The sequence below is a fragment of the Lactuca sativa genome, chromosome 8 (genome assembly GCF_002870075.4).
Source record: "Lactuca sativa cultivar Salinas chromosome 8, Lsat_Salinas_v11, whole genome shotgun sequence".
Taxonomy (NCBI): Eukaryota; Viridiplantae; Streptophyta; class Magnoliopsida; order Asterales; family Asteraceae; genus Lactuca; species Lactuca sativa.
The window spans coordinates 203800779-203817648 of record NC_056630.2 but is presented as its reverse complement, the minus strand read 5'-3'; the positions used below and the strand labels follow the sequence as shown (position 1 = coordinate 203817648).

At 32.8% G+C, this 16870-nt stretch overlaps 2 protein-coding genes and 1 non-coding gene across 4 annotated transcripts; 1 reads left to right on the top strand and 2 right to left on the bottom strand.

Annotated features, from left to right (window-relative positions):
• Positions 1-1453: 1453 nt before the first annotated feature.
• LOC111919309 (uncharacterized) lies at positions 1454-3198 on the top strand. The gene is made up of 5 exons (XM_023914912.2): positions 1454-1603; positions 1710-1806; positions 2560-2638; positions 2774-2855; positions 2955-3198. The coding sequence occupies exons 1-5, from the start codon at positions 1571-1573 to the stop codon at positions 3093-3095; spliced, it is 432 nt and encodes a 143-aa protein (XP_023770680.1). The 5' UTR covers positions 1454-1570; the 3' UTR covers positions 3096-3198.
• Positions 3199-4639: 1441 nt separating this feature from the next.
• Positions 4640-10262, bottom strand: LOC111919310 (histone acetyltransferase TAP1). Of its 2 annotated transcripts, none has more exons than XM_052765995.1 (9): positions 9951-10262; positions 6284-6323; positions 6113-6198; positions 5947-6007; positions 5640-5832; positions 5456-5558; positions 5200-5300; positions 5019-5112; positions 4640-4927 (listed from the first exon to the last, which is right to left on the bottom strand). In XM_052765995.1, the coding sequence occupies exons 2-9, from the start codon at positions 6307-6309 to the stop codon at positions 4848-4850; spliced, it is 744 nt and encodes a 247-aa protein (XP_052621955.1). In that variant the 5' UTR covers positions 6310-6323; positions 9951-10262; the 3' UTR covers positions 4640-4847. The 2 variants fall into 2 exon arrangements, with proteins under 2 accessions (XP_052621955.1, XP_023770682.2); XM_023914914.3 differs by lacking the exon at positions 9951-10262 and adding an exon at positions 7106-7514.
• Positions 10025-10127, bottom strand: LOC111919322 (U6 spliceosomal RNA). The gene has a single exon (XR_002859466.1). It is a non-coding gene; the product is annotated as a U6 spliceosomal RNA (small nuclear RNA).
• Positions 10263-16870: the final 6608 nt, after the last annotated feature.

Below are 16870 nucleotides of genomic sequence, written 5' to 3'. Positions count from 1 at the left end.
TTACTTTCAAACAAATGTAAATACTTCTATGTAATGTAATGGTTGTGTTTACTACGCTTACTATGTACATTGGTTGTGATACTTTACATGACGTCCTCCGTCCCGGAATGTTTCTGCCATCGGTTTCGGGGTGTGACATTGCATCTTCTGAAATATCGATCCAAGATTGTGCCAACACTAACACTTCTAGGGGTTCCCAACCTTTAACCCGCGCCTTCTCTTTTCTTTTAGTTGCTGCTCGAATGGGCTGAGTTTTTTCAACGAATTTTGGTTCGGAATTAGAAACGACCGTATGTGGTTGTGCACACTGGACCATTCAATGGTCAAAAGTTGCACCATCTAATCAAAAGACGCGGCCAGAACTCGCCACACTGCGGCCAAAACTGTACGAAACCGCACCCAGGGGGCGGTGTTCGCGGTCCAGGTGGCAAAACCGCGGTTTGCAACCACGCCCACTCCTTGCAGCCTTAGAGGCTTCATGAAATATCAATGTCAATCAGTCACATCACATTTAATTAACACATTAATTAAACAAAATTCATTAATAGCTTTTCATCAGAAATTTTGAGAAGATCGGTAGGTAAAAGATGATATATTTTTTCTTAACAAGAAAATAATATAAGAGTTTTTTATATTTTTCTTTCTTATGTAAAAAATTCCAAAAAATACAAAATAGACACAATTCAACCAACATGACCCGTCCCAAAATGGAATTATTTGCTTTGATCAAATATTGTATCCCACAAAGATTGTGACACTACAATTTTAATACATTTCAATTAAAAAACCCAAATCAACAAGCTCTCTTATAAGCTTTAAAATTGGTCAAATTAATCTGGTTTAGTAATTTCTGCTAATGTGTGTGCACGCCTAATTAGTTGTAGATCCTATCAATATATTTTGGACTTTTTATTGGTAATTGAGTTTGTTTATTAAATTAAATATTAATTCAAATCCAAATATTGCCTTTTTTTTAAAACGAATCTACCCTAATAAATGAAAATGACTTTGCCACATGTCCTCTTCTCATTCATTTGGACACATGACATTTTCTAGAAATTTTAAATTTTTCTATTTTCCACTTGTCATTTTATTGTATTTTTGATTTTATTAAATTAAAATCCACATTTAATATATAAGATAATATATATGTAAGGTATTTATTAGAAAATGGTTTATATATGTAATGTATCTAATGCATTAAAGTCTCATTAATTTTAATAATTCAAAAAATTTCTTATTTTTCTTATAAATTTAAAGTTTTCAAATTGTTAAAATTTTATATTTAATTTTTTTAAATAAACCCATATAATACATGGGTCTCACACCTAATGAAATGTTAATTATGTTCACTTTTTATCCAAGTAAATCCTTTTTGATGGAAAATACAAGTTTCCGTCACTTTTTTTTGGAAGAAAAAAATAAAGTTGAGGCGCCTTAATTTATGAAAAGAGTAAGTTTAGGGGCCATTTTTGTATTTAGGCGACAACTAAACCCAAAGAGTAACCCGCTGTGCGTTTGGGTCAATCGGATCAATAAGAAGTGGAAATCTCGATCGGTGACGGAGAAGATGATCGTTTGCATCGCCGTCGTTGGCCATCAGGTTCTTCTTGATTATGCTCGATTTACTTATTTTTGTGTGTAATTTCATGAATTTGGCGTATATTGTTTGATAACTTGCTTGGTTATTTTCATATTGGGAAGTACAGAATAATCCATTGTACATACAGAGCTTCACTGAAGCAGATGATGCGCTCAAGCTTCATCATATAGTTCATTGTTCTCTCGATGTTGTTGATGAAAGAGGTATTTTATAGTGATTATGAAAATAATGCCTAGTTTATATTCCATCATTTCCTTTTGTGCAAAATATAGTTTTTAGGGTTTCGAATTTGCTCTTTCCAACTCTGAAACTGGAAGACGATTCTAGATTTGATTTATTAGAATGTTGATTGGGATTCTAGATCGGAAGTTCTGTCATTGCGTTAGGATTGCCATTCAGGATGACAATTTTTGATTCTCAAGATGTTAATCAGATGCGATCTCCTTCCAAACCTAAGTGTTTACAAAATTTTCATTTGAAAATTTCAAATGTTAAAGATGCATGTTCCTAATTTCTTTCAAATCTTAATTTTTACTCTTACATTCATCAAATTGTCAAATTGTCTTTGACACTTACTTTTTTTTTTTTTTCATCTTGAGCCTTGATTCTTTGTATATACAATTTCCCTTCAGTTTCTATACTCTTTAACTGTTTGATCCAAGTATTTGAACTTGAAACTCACTGTTTTGATCCTGTTCTGGCTAAAACATCACGGATTATGTATCTATTTCTTGCATTTAATCTATAAAGTTTGTAAATTTCAATAGTTGCTACACAAAAATTGGTCAACATTTCTACTTAGTATCTTTAAGAAATGCACTTTGGATAGACATTTTAGTGCTTGTGTTCCACACTTTCTTCTTCCAAAATGAATATAATTCTTTTTATCTGGAAATTTTTTAAAGCAATTTAGGTCTGTGGTCAATATTAATTCGATTCTCATGTCTGCATTGCAGTGAACAACCCAAAAAAATCTGGACCAATGATAAATGAGACATTTCTTGGTCTTCTATATCCAACTGAAAATTACAAAGTGTGAGCATATTTTTTTCATGTCATTCTTGTTTTCCCATTGATTTTTTCAAGAAAATTTGACCTCCCTTCTTTATGATAACACTTTTTACAAGGTACAGGTACTTGTCCTTAACTAGGGTTACATTTTGTGGGCAGGTATGGTTATCTAACCAACACAAAGGTTAAGTTTATCCTAGTCACAACTGACCTTGATGTCCGTGATGCAGATGTAAGAAATGTAAGTGCATATAAACTTTTTTTGAAAACATGATTTATTCAGACAGATAAGTGAAAAAGAAAGTGAATATTAACATTTTTTTTTATGTGATTGGAACAGTTTTTTAGAAGGTTTCATTCTGCATATTTAGACGCTGTGTCAAACCCATTTCATGTCCCTGGTAAAAAGATAACTTCCAAGACATTTGCTGAGAGGGTCAGTACTATTGTTAAGTCTGTTAGCTTCAATACAGCTGGATGAAATGAAACGAAACTTAAACTCTGTATCTATCTTTTATTTTGTTTCCAATGTGTTTTGATATTTGAGTTTTGATTTAATATTTTTATCAAGACCTTTTTTTTTATATCTTCATATTGGTTCTGTTACGCCTAGAAAGCTTGTTTAGTCCTGTTACACCCAATGGGGCCAATGAGGGTATTTATGTCTTTTGCATGATTGAGAGATTGGTGATGAGTCTATGTCATGTCTTGTTCCATGTTTTTTGGGTGGGATAAAAAGTTATAGTTTTTGTCATATTGGTCATAGTCCAGTGAAAAGTCCAATGCATTTGAGACAAGGTCCTCGAATTTATGATATAAATGTAGGTGTTATATGATTATTTTCTCTCTTAAAAACTGTCAAACATTCTTTGGCAGACAAGAATAGCAATGTAATTGAATCTTTGCTTATGGACAATGTTTTTTTTGTACTATATAGTCATAAAAGTCAGATATTTAACGATAAACTTATATTTCTTTATGGATGATATAATGCAATTTATTTTTACACGACATTCTCGTTATTTTACTCATAATAATAGCTTAATTCTAATAATAATATTATAAATTAAACTGATATCGTTTATATTGTATAATTTATATACTAAGTGAGACAGACTGTTTTAAAAGCTGTCATATGCAAAGTCACAAAACATGAAAAATCAATATGTGTTTATACCATTTTACGTTTGATACGTTTGGTTTCTCACGCTAGATGTGGTGAAACTTTTTAATAGAGTACAACGTATAATGCATAACAATGTTATATCCCCTACATATATAGATATAGTCTTCAAAAGAATTGATTTTACCATATAAAAAGGTTTAGCGACAAAACTTATTGCATATTTGTTTTCTCATTCGTTGTATTGTGATAACTAAGTTATAATCAAAAGTATTGAGTATAAAAATCCTAAGATAAATTTTTATGTTTAGAATTTAACATAAATACTTTTTAATAAAATGATTATTTTGATAATATGATAATGAACATGAAATTATTTATTTTTTAACGATCTTTTTTGTTTATAAGTATAATATAATTTCATTTATAAAGTTATTTTTATTAAAAATGTAAGTCTAGTTTATGAAATGTATAAGTTGGAAAAAAAAATATTTAAAATTTTCGTTCTGACATTAAAAACAATATATCAGTTGAACATAGCTCGATATAAAAAAATTATATCATTTTTATGGAAGAAATCAAATAATTGATTGAAGATCGTGTCTAAAAAATAAAATATATTTACATGTTGCTTGTGTGTTATTATTTGACATAAATTTTGTGCCGTTCAACATGTTACACTGACATGGTCCCTCCCTCCCTCCCTCCCTCTCTCAATTTTATATTAACTTTTTAAAAAATGGTTTGGGTGATGTGTATTTCCTTAGGCAAGTGGTGGGAAAATGGTGTTAGTGACAACTGAGGTTGCAAAAAAAAAAAATTGTGTTGCCGTTATGCATATAAAATTATAACACCTTCTAATTATATGGATGTTGCCTTTACTCAATTAGAAAACAAACAACTTGCACAAACTTTTTACATCTTTCAATAACTTCAAACGTCTTAGGCTACAATAAAACTTCATGAAGCATCATCATGCATGTAATTTTACATGGTGGGAAAAATGTGCATTTTGAGCTTGTTTTGAACCCTATTAAAAAGGATGAGAAATGGTATGCATACATACCATTTTGAGTAATATCAAGTATCAAGTATCACCTCCCCCTTCATCTAAAACCTTGGGTACCAAAACATACCCTTAATACCCTCTGGATCAGCTTCAAACCCTAGATTCCTATAAAACTCTACAACTGCAATAACAACAACCCAAAATCTCTCTAAGATTTAACTAAATTCACTTCCACACAATCAATAGTGTATACATACATACATATAACATACCTTTACTATCTGCAAACAGTGTTATGTTCCCAATGTCTCTCTGAAGTAGAGCCCTTATAATCTTCTCAATCAAAGCCTTCCCCAAACCTTGCCCCTATCACAAAAACAAATTATATTAAACCCAGTCACAAAAAAAAAAAATTATATTAACCTTCAATATTTTCTAATATATTATATATACCTGGTAGCTAGGATCTACAAGGACATCCCATATTGTTGCATTGAATGCATGATCTGATGTGGCACGAGCCATTCCTATCAGCTTTTTCTCATTATCTAATTCTGCCAAGTAATTGTATTTGTCATTATTCCTTAATATAAATAACAAAAACAGATTTAAATTTCAAGAAATATATATATATATATATATATATATATATATATATATATATATATATATATATATATATATATATATATATATATATATAATATACCTTCTCCAGCTGCTGATTTCTTTATGGAATGCAGTGTTGCTACCATGTAGCTGTTTCTTAGTGCAGCTGCTAGCTTTGATAGTGGTCTTCTAGGCCACCCAACCTTATAAAAAATAATAATAATGATAAAATGACATATTGAGATGGGAAATTAACTAATTAAGAATCCATGTATGAAATTTACTTTATCACATAAGGATTGAAGGTCATATATGTCAACATCTCCACCAGATGAGAAGATAATCTGTTCAATTGTGCCATCTGGCAAGGTTTTTTCAACAAGTACAAATTCCTCAGGTAGAGGTTCTTGTTCTTCATCTTCTTGTGGAGTGGAAGAAGGTGGTTCTATAACCTGTGTAGAGTTGTTCTTTATCAACCTGTGATGTCATAAATTGGTTTGGGATATAAATATATAATATTTTTGAGTGTTTATTTTAAAGATTATGAAACTCTTGTAAAAAGAAGAAGAAAGAGTTGTGTTTAGTATTTACCCAGATCTAATGGATTCCCAAAAGCTAGCCTTCAATTGAGAAACTTTGAGCACTCTGTTTCCTGTAAGAAATTAGTCTTACACATGTGAATGAAATGATAGTAGGGTAAATCTGAAAACCCTAATTTCATTTCGAATTGGGAATTGAATAGGAGGAGATTAAGAACCTCTTGATAACTTCAAACTGAAACTGCAAGGGTAAGCTAGCTGATTTGAACAATTTAAAATGCAATTTACAGGAATGATAGCACATCTGAAAACAACAACAATACAGGAGATGATATTTTAGACATGTAATTGGATGAAAAAGTGAGATATTCATTCATATTATAACTTACAGGGAAGAAGATGTGGAAGTCTTCATTTCCCCTTAGCTACCTGAATGACATAGAGATAATATTCTTCAGACTTCAAACTGAGCTTTGTTACTTCATGAGTTCATGGGGTGTGATTCTTTTATCGATCTTATGACTTTATTTTATTTTACACAAATACTACTTCATTTTTTTCAAACTCCTTCCTATAAGAAGCCACTAGTGTTATATGACTTCTATCTTTGTTATTGACACATTGTTTATAGTCTTTGTAAGAAAAAAAATTTGGCTAGGCAAACTCATGTGTAAGCTATGATGAACTTTGGACATGATCACATAAATTTTGAGCACCAGAACATGAGGATTTCTCAGAGAAACCCACACATGAAGTGGGAATTGCTCAACAATAATAGCGATGCGCTTTAATCATAATTTTGAGAGTTGAGGTAGCAAACAAAACAGAGCATCATCATATCGTCAATATCAGCAAAGCAACGCACAAATTGCAACCAAGAATTAACTTTCGGCGTGAAGGGTGGGTGATTAGTGGTCGTAGATAGGTGTTTGTTGGTGTCGGTGGTGTGCGGCGATGGATGGTGCCATGGTGGGTACAGGCGGCGGTGTAAACAAAATACGCCATTAATGAATGAAATTCGAGGCTTTAATAGTTAAATTACACAAGTAGCGAAGTAGAAAAAACCAGAAACCTAAGCTAATCAAGTAATGAAGTAATGAGATTGAGTCAATGTAACACAGTAGCAAAGAACCAGGTCCAGAAGTCAAAATAATTACTGATACTATCAAAGTCGACGATAATTACACAAGTAGAGAACCAGTAGCACTCACCGGAGGTCAATAACCAGGTCGGAGGTCCGTTGGTCGCTTAATTTGTCGGTGGAAATTTGTCGATGAACAATAACAAGAACAGGAGGGATGTCGCAAGAACAAAGATTAGGTTAGATCGATTCGAATAGAGAAAGAAACAACGAACGTCTTCAGAGTTCAAACTTCAAATCAATCGCTCATCGTTCATATTGTAATTCGATTGGCAAGAACCTCCGCCACAATTTTGTACACCATAATAAATGATTGATATATCTAAAACCCCATAGTTTGTATGTGATTCTTATCTACTAAGCCTTTTAGTTTTCCTTCTGCTCTAAAAAAGATATATTTAAGTCATATAATTTACATATATCAAAGTTTCATACATTTAATGAAGTATGCACTACCATATGTGGTTTTCTTTGTATCATATCATCTCATATTATCTTATCCTATTTATATATACGTACAAATGCTAAAATATCTATCCTATCTATATTTTGTATAATGAAAATAAACCATTCATTTTTCACATCTTTGTTAATGTCACTTTCCCTCACAGATAAACCATGAAAACCATGTCACCCGTTGAGGTAGCCTCATGGGTGCAACGATCTCAAATGTTGGTGACGTGGCATCCTAAATACTTTTTGGGTTTTTGTGTTAATGTTATGTTGCTAATCATGTAGATGATCTAAACGAAAGAAACAAAAATCATGTTCATAAATGATCATCTCTAATCATCGTTAAAAAATTTATAATTCAACAGCAACTCTTCAAATGTCCCTTCGAAACTTATTAAAGATAGAAATAAAGCCATTAAACTTTAACTTCAAACTTCCCACATTCTAATAATCTCTATCAAACATTCAAGATTTCACTATTGGTCGATGTGGGAAAAGTGAATATGCATAAATGGATTTGCACCTTCTATTCAAATACTAAAAACATCTACAAACCCTTATACTTGTAAAGATTGTTGATAATATATAAAACTTTCAGATTTAGTAAACAAGAATGGTTTAAATTTACATCAAATAAATAATTTGATCAAAAATTGGTTTCAGAGAAATGTCTATCTGTTAAAAAAATTGACCCCAACGATTTTTTTTTGGGTCCACCCCTAACTACAAAGATATTAATCCTTATAAGTTGTTTGTTTGGATGCCTCGTTTTCTGCTCCTTTATCCTTCAAAATTCTTTTAAAGTCATTTGTGTTTGTCTTTTCTAGATCACTAAATAAAAAACAATACAAAACAAACAATGTTAGAAGTAATGAAAATATAATAAAAATAAAGCACAATGACAGGCATTGCTTTCGCAAGTTAGTAGAAAACATTCACAAGTGATCTAGATAAATTATACAATTTTGTAAAAAGTTTTTGTTGGTTTTAATCATCTGATCATGTAAGAAAAAGTAGGATTTATTTAAAAAGATGTAAAACAACAAATATTGGGTTAAATGCAAGAAATAGCAACATATTTCCACATTAGCTTTGAAACTTCTACCAAATTATAGTGTTGTCATTAATACAAGGAAATTTTCATTGCTATAATTCGGTAGACTTTATCAAGTTTAATGTCCTAATACGAGAAATTTTAAAACTTGAAAGTACAATGTTATACTTATAAGTGATAAGATTTTTCTTAGTAGATTGTTTTAATAATAATAATAAAAAAAACTTAAATTACGATGTTGTATGTTGTTATAGGTCAAAAGTGAAGTATGTTGTTATTTCCCACAGCTTGCCCTTGTAAAATTCATGAAAGATTGCCAATTGTTCACTTGTTTTAACCCACCTCACAGATATGATATCATGTGCATTTAACAACTAATAATTAAGGCCCTAGTTTATGAAAAATTAACCTACCTTTTACACGCTAACAGTTTAACACATAGACTTGTCAGAAAACATCATGCATACCTTCAACATCAATTGATGCTATCAGGCATTCAAGATTAACCAATTAGCTTTATTCCAAACTAATCATTATACTTGTTGAAATCTATCAGGCATTCAAGATTATCATTAAGGAGTGAATCATGTGTCTAATCTATCATATCGTATTTGTAGCTTTATTCCAAACTAATCATTATACTTGTTGAAACACCAATGAAAATGTGGTTTACCCACAAATTCAATTTTCTTACAGGAGGAAGAAACAACCAAAAGGGTCGCAATCAGAGGGGGACCACAACCAAATCGTGGGGACAGAACAGGGGCAATATGGTCATTAAAAGTTGTCATCACTGAATATAAGGTCAGCAAAAATGACCTGGAGGGGATCATGCGAGAATATTAGAAGCTTCTTTCTCTTGGGAGACCATTAGCTTCTCGAATTGCTAATTCTATCCATCTTTCCTCTTATTGCATTGTTCCTGTTAGTTTTCAGCTTGTATCCCTTTTCATCATTTAAGAAATCAATACAATAGTTTTCTTGAGTTTCTTTTATACATTGCAAGCTAGTTCATTACAGAAAACCATTAAAGTATGCAACTTTAGACATTTTGTTATTGTTAATTGTTATTAAACACACATGATACAACCAGAACATTGCACCAATTCAAATTAAGAAGAAAGGAAACCAACAGAAGCTTCAAGGACACAACAGTCTACAGCGACCTCTAAAGATGAAAGTTGTAGTATAATAGATTTGATGCCCGGTTATGAACTGATTCTACCAGACTATTGAGACAAGGAGCTTAACAAATTCCATCTACATTCATTAGCAATGGATCATAGCATTTGTCATGTGAGTCGATATAAGCATCATATATCGCAGCAAATAACAAGAAATCAATAAGTTTTATAGCGAGATAAGCGACAACAACGAAATTAAACCTAGGAGGATCCGATAGCGGTACCTTTCTGGAGCTGTTGAATAAAAAAAAGCATCTGGAAAAGAAATGCAGCAATCGATCGAGCAAATTAGGGCAAAAAAAATTTGGACCATTTCTCGATTTGTGCGTGTCATCCTTGCGCAGGGGCCATGCTAATCTTCTCTGTATCGTTCCAATTTTATCGGATGTCCCAGAAGGGACGAATTGTTATCGAAGGCGGAACAATATAAACCCGATAGCTTTCGTTGAAGCCATCGATGTGGGAAGCCATGGCATTGCTTCAATCAGACGATAATTTAACTATTTCGTTGTAAGCCCTAATTTTGACTGCCTCTTTTACAACCTCAAAGTGAAGATGGTGAATCCCTCTATCAGACGACTTCTATGCATTTACTTTAGATAGAAAGGAGTCGACGTGTTTTGTCTTTTTTTTTTTTTTTTTTTTTTTTTTTCATAAATAATAATTGTATTAGATACCCATTATAAAAAGTTAGGCCGGTAAAAACCAAACCCTAATAGAAAAACTGTAAAAAAAACAAAAACGAGCGTAAATTCAATTTCAATTGTTTGGAAATATCCGGTTTCGATTTTAAAATTTTAAAAACCGCAAAAACCCAAAATGCACCGATTTGTATATTGTATATAAATATATTTTATTTACAGATATCATATACAAATCTATATAATTTTATAACAATCGGTCGCATATCAAGAATTAATTAAGATGGTGAACATATGAATTTTATAACAATCACTAGCATATCAAGAATTAGTTAAGATATGAATTTGAGGTTTGGAGTTAAAATTCCTTAAACTTATTTTACTTGATTTTTAGTTGTTGTGGTTTACTCATTCTAGGTAGTAAAATTCATTTTTCCTCTCAAATTATAAATATATTTATGGGATAATGACTTAAAAGGGTAATATATTCTTCGATTTGTACATATTTTATCACTGAATTTATTTTTTGTTCAGATTTACCCCTTCAACTTGTTAAACTGTACACATTCAGTCCTTATGACCGTTTATTTCGGGTTAACCTGTAAAAATATTTTAATAGAGTAATATATTTCTTATTTTGTACACATTTAGTCCTTAATATTTTTGTACACATTTAGTCCTTAATTTTTTTTTTTTTTTTGCAATTTTTTTTTGTACTCATTCAATACTTATGAATGTTTTTTTTTTTTAAGTTTTTCTCACAACATCTTACATTGAACAATCATTAACGAGGTGTTTTAGACTTTTGATGTTTATGTCCATCGCGATCTCGACTACTTGGTTGCTTAGATCATGTGTCTTGAACATCATAAAATTTTCATACTATCTCGGATTTTAATGATCTTTATATCTATGTGTTTGTATTTTAGTCTACTACAATTTTCGTTTAGATTACTCCCGTTAAAAAGTAATATATTTTTTAATTACAATCTTTATATTCATACGTTTTTTATGAATGCATTTATGGATGTTTTTTTTTATAAAATCGTAAGTAAAAACATATTATATTTAAATGGGAGTAATCTTAACGAAAGTTATAGCAGACTTAAAAAACTAACACGTAGACATAAAGATCGTTAAAATTAGATGTCGTATGAAGAAGTTACGACGTTCGAAATACAAAACCTAAGCTAAACCACAAGACCTATGCAACCAAGCAGGCGAAGCCGCGATGAACATAAACATCAACAGCCCTAAACACCTCATCAATCAGGGACGGACGTAGGATTTGATAGTAGGTGTTGTCGGTCCGTAGTAGGTGTTGCCGGTAAGTAGAAAAAAGAAAAAAAAATCAAAAAATTTACACTGTGTACAGAAAAAGCAGGGGTTGTCGGTGCCACTGTGGGCACCCAAAGAGAATCGTCTCTGTCATCAGTGATAGTCCAATGTTAGATGTCGTGAGAAAAACTTTAAATAAATCATTCATAAGTATTGAATTGGTATAAAAACAAAAAATGACTTATTTTGAAACAAAAAAAATTAAGGACTAAATGTGTACAAAAATATTAAGGACTAAATGTGTACAAAATGAAAAATATATTACCCTAATAAGTCATTTTTCCCGGCTAACCTAGAGTAACCGGTCATAATGACTTGATGTGTACAGTTTAACAAGTTGAGGGGGTAAATGTGGACGAAAAAAAACTCAGTGACTAAATATGTACAAATCGAAAAATATATTACCCTTTTAGGTCATTATCCCTATATTGATCCAATTCCAAACTTTTACATTGTATAACATCTAATTTCACATCGATTGAGGGATATAAAATTATTCTGTTTCCTTTTTCTATAAAATAACAAAAACGACATATAAACCTTGGACTTTGATTCGTTATTAATTTGGAAGACCAAAACTTCTTCCTTTAGTATAAATTTTTATAGTTGTGGTTGGGGTTTAAAAAACCAACCGCATTGATTAAAACCGAAAACAAAAAAAAAAAAAAGACCGCAACCGATCAGTTTGGTGATTTTGAAAATCAAAACACCGATATATGCACTATTCGATTCGGTTTTAGTCGGTAACCACACTAAAATACCTCATGCTCACTGTATTAAAAAGTGGGGATATTGTTTAAACTAGTTATAAATTAAAATATAGTTAAAAAAATAACTTATTTTTTGGCAAATTAGCAAAATAACCAACTAATTTAAACGGGTTATTTCAGTCTCGATTTTCAAACCATCCTATTTAGGTTTCGGATTCAGTTCTTCGTAAATCTCTTCCAACACAGTTGGAATTGTTAAAGTCTTGATAAAATTTTCCTTCACACATAACAATGGTTTGAGATTTGTCACCCTCTTCACAACCTTTACTCCTTTGTACACTCTAATGACTAGGGAATTATGAGTATCATGTAACACCCCGACTCCTAGGTATAAGTTTTAAAGCATTATGTACATGTTTATGGACCTACTCGACGATTTGGTTGCCCCAACTTGTCGTGTAGAGGCGGGTTAACTCGCGTGGATTATTGGACATACTCGACGAGTCGAAGGACCCAGACTCGACGAGTAGGAGCTGGAAGATGAAACTCTAATTTTTAGGGCTTGCACCCTATTTAAAGGGCCTTAAGCCCTTGCATTCAGTCCCTTACCACCTCTTGATGGCCATAAGAAACCCTAATCAGTTTAGATCTTGTTCTTGTGTGTTTATGAGATTTAAAGAGTGTTTTGGTGCATTTTGTGAAGAAGGTTTGGAGCTTGGAGCAAAGAAGAGCTTGTGAATCCGACTCTACCTCATCTTGGCATCACTTTGAAGGTAACAAGTCGTTACCTTGACTTCTCTCTAGCTAGATCTCTCCATGCTTAAGTTTAGAGCCATTTCTAGCCTATATGTGAGCCATTTCGGGTATTAGCCATGATCTGAAGTTGCAACTTCAGATCTGGACTCCTCCAGGTCTCAAACTCATAAAGCTATCAACTTTATCTCATATGAACCTCTCACAATTCCCTAAACCTCATTCTAGACTTAGTTTTAGTTTTCTAAGCCTTTAAGGCCTTGCATGCACGTAAAGTTTGCAACTTTGCGTGGAATTTGTGCCTTAAGAAGTTGGATCTATGATTTGGAGCTCTAAGGGAGCTTAAAAACATCTTAATGGGATATGGATTGAAGGGACTCGACAAGTTGCATGGTCAACTCGGCAAGTCCGATGAAGATTAGCCGTTGTGGGTTTCTGCATGAACTTGGCGAGTCAGCAAAACGACTCGACGAGTCAGTTAGGGTTTTCCCGACATTTGGACACACATGGACTCAACGAGTTGTCTGGAAACTCGATGAGTCAACTAGGGTTTTCGTGATTTCTCGAGTTCTGGAAGGACTCGACGAGTCAGTGAACTGCACTCAACGAGTTAGGTTAACATGGACTGTTGATCTTGACCGTTGGCTTTTATTTTGACCAAGGGTTGACCAGATTGACTTTTGGGGGTATTTTAGTAAATTAGGAATTTATGGACGTGGTTTTACGGTGAATACAGATTGACTAGATATAATCTTTAGATTTTAGGAAGGTTTTTTTTTAATATTTATGAGTTTGTTCCATGTAGTTTATTGTTTTTGTTAGTTTGGGTACAATTTAATTCGTGTTTGATTGGTGGTTGTCGAGGCCAACAAAATAAATATCCTTGATATTGTACACAAAATAGCGTAGACCAGATTGACTTTTGGAGGTATTTTAGTAAATTAGGAATTTATGGACGTGGTTTTACGGTGAATACAGATTGACCAGATATAATCTTTAGGTTTTAGGAAGGTTTTTTTTTTAATATTTATGAGTTTGGTCCATGTAGTTTATTGTTTTTGTTAGTTTGGGTACAATTTAATTCGTGTTTGATTGGTGGTTGTCGAAGCCAACAAAATAAATATCCTTAATATTGTACACAAAATAGCGTAGAATGGTAAAGGGATCAAATTCACAAAGATTGGTTCAATTTGTTACTTCTATGAAAAATTTTGTTGTACAAATACTTGTAAACTAATATAAAATAAAAATGGGGGTTTTGATATTTTGAAATGTTTATAATAAAATTAGAATTAAACTAGAATTTAAAGACACAATTTAACAAAAGCAAGAGTTTGATGTAAAATTAATGAGAGAGAGAGAGAGAGAAAGAGAGATGGTTGACTTAAGGTTTCCACACTAGAACATTTGGTGAACATATCGTTAGAATCCAATAGTGCAATAGTCGTTTTAAATATCTAATTTGGCTATGGTAATCGAAAAACTTGAGATTACCTAGACTCTTCTTAGTTAATAAAATAGATAGAGAAGCGCATAACATATTTCATTAGTTAAAGTCACAATTTCCGTTAAGCATGTAATTAGTGAAAATTAACTAACATTAGGAACCAAAAAGTCACCAAATCCAAGAGGAGTCAAATGCTTTCACTACCATATTGGAGAAAATGTTTTGTGATTATGTGAAGTGAAAACTAACACGAGAACTTGCTTGTTAATTTTAAGATATGTTACTTAATCAAGAAATTAGCCAACTAATCACTACTAATACTTTTAAACTCATGGATAAAAACCTACAAGTAGCAAGAAGATTTTAAAACATAAAACATTCTCATAAAGATTCAAGAACAAGTTAATGGAGTTCTTCAACATTCAAGTGATTTCACCAAACTCAACCAATATTAGTTTATCCTGGCATGGCTAAACTCAAGAAAACAAAGTAAGTGTAGATTATAACAAACATCTATCAAGAATCAAGAGCAAAAAAAATGATGTTTTGATGTGTTCTTGGCCTTCAGAATGCACCAAAATCTCCAGATAAACCTTCAAATTTCGGATGTGTAGAAGTGTGCAAAGGATACACACCGACCTTTGTAATGCCCTGTTTTGAATCGTTTCCCATTGCATGATGAGGATAAAGGAGTGGGTTTTAGTATACTTAGAACCCTTGAATAATTGAGCTTGGTCTCATTTTTATGTGGGTGATGTAGTTTGGGTGATCCGGGTTTTCAGTTTGTGTTTTAGAGCCCATGAGTATCGGCAAAGGCGTTGGTTCGGGCCTTTTATGGAATTTAGATTTTATTTCGGTTGGTTTTCAAGCTAAAGAAAGTTTATAAAAGTGTGGGGTTTCTCGTTACCTTTCAGTGGATATAAAGAACGTCAAAATCGGAGTTATAACGAAGAAGTTGTGACCATTTGAAGTTAGAGGGGTGTTGGGCCAAAACGTGTACACATGGCATACCAGGTAGGAACACATGGAGTTCAAGAAGGGATTTGGACACAAGAGCATTTGGGAACGCCCTGTGTTCCCAAAGGGAACGTGCTGCATTCGTCGGGTCAGATGGAAACCCTAATTTAGGGTCTTGGACCCTATTTAAAGACCTTAACTCACCTCTAACCCTCATTTCCTTCAGCCTCCATCCTCTCTAACCCTAAGAACGAAACCCTAGGCTCAATTTGAGTGATTCTTGAGCTTCAAAGTGATTTATGAGTGTTTTGGTGATTGAGGAGGAAGAAGGAACTTCTTGAAGAGTCATTGCTTTACTTGGAGCTTTTAGATCCAAGCTTTGTGCACCTAGATCTATCTTCTGGAGGTATAAAGTCTCAACCTGACAACTCTTTCATGTAGATCTAGATAGTTGGTTTTTGGTTATGGTTTTGGTCCCTTTGTGGTGGTTCTTGTGAGTAGAAGTTACTCCAGAACCTTAGAGCTTCATATTTGGTCCTTGTGGGGGTTATGGAATCATAAAGTTTGGATCTTGATGGGTGTAAACCTTACATGTATGATTTGGTAGTTATTTGATGAAGTTTCAGAATTAGGCCTTTGATTTGGGTCCCAGTGAGTTATGATAAGTCATAAAGTTGGAAACTTTATGACTTAAGAAGTACCTTGAAATCAGATCTGGAAGTTTGGATTGAGTTCTTAAGGTATTAAGAGGTTTTAACACATTTTCAGAGTGATTTTGGCCTTAAAGTTCAATTTTGGTGATTCCACTTCATTAAGCCATGCAAAGGCTTAAAGCATTCGACTTTATGGATCAAGTCACTGTTATGGGACTATTTTGGAGTTTTAGACATTGGACTTAATGGATTACGTCCTTAGAAGGAGAATTTGGAACTTAGTCGCGAACGCATGCATAGCTCTTGGGAACGCAACACGTTCAATCTTGAGTCCCCGTCAACTTGTCCGACGACGAACGTCATTTGTTCAACCCTTAAACGTCGTACGTTCGTCTGATCAGTGGGGTTTTTGGTTGTTGGACTTGGATTTAAGTTTGGATGTGGGCCTTATTGTTTTGGGCCTTGTGGTGTCATTTCAGTTTTGGGCTACCTATTTTGGGCTGAGAATTATTTTGATAAGGCCTATAATGGGTTTGGGTTCAATTTGGAAAATTAGGCCATGGGTTGGGCCTTGGATGGTTATTGGTATTTGGGCCTTTTGGATTATTAGGTTTGGGCCTAAGTCTTGGTCCAAAGTAGGTAATA

Excerpts from the sequence above, each read along its gene's own strand:
- LOC111919310 (XM_052765995.1), bottom strand. The coding sequence starts at position 6,309 with ATGAAGACTTCCACATCTTCTTCCCT. Across the intron at positions 6,008-6,112 it reads CAGTTTGAAGTTATCAAGAG|GAAACAGAGTGCTCAAAGTT; the intron begins GTTCTTAATCTC and ends AATTTCTTACAG. Across the intron at positions 5,113-5,199 it reads TTGTAGATCCTAGCTACCAG|GGGCAAGGTTTGGGGAAGGC; the intron begins GTATATATAATA and ends TTTTTGTGATAG.
- LOC111919309 (XM_023914912.2), top strand. The coding sequence starts at position 1,571 with ATGATCGTTTGCATCGCCGTCGTTGGCCATCAG. Across the intron at positions 1,807-2,559 it reads CGATGTTGTTGATGAAAGAG|TGAACAACCCAAAAAAATCT; the intron begins GTATTTTATAGT and ends TCTGCATTGCAG. Across the intron at positions 2,856-2,954 it reads GTGATGCAGATGTAAGAAAT|TTTTTTAGAAGGTTTCATTC; the intron begins GTAAGTGCATAT and ends TGATTGGAACAG.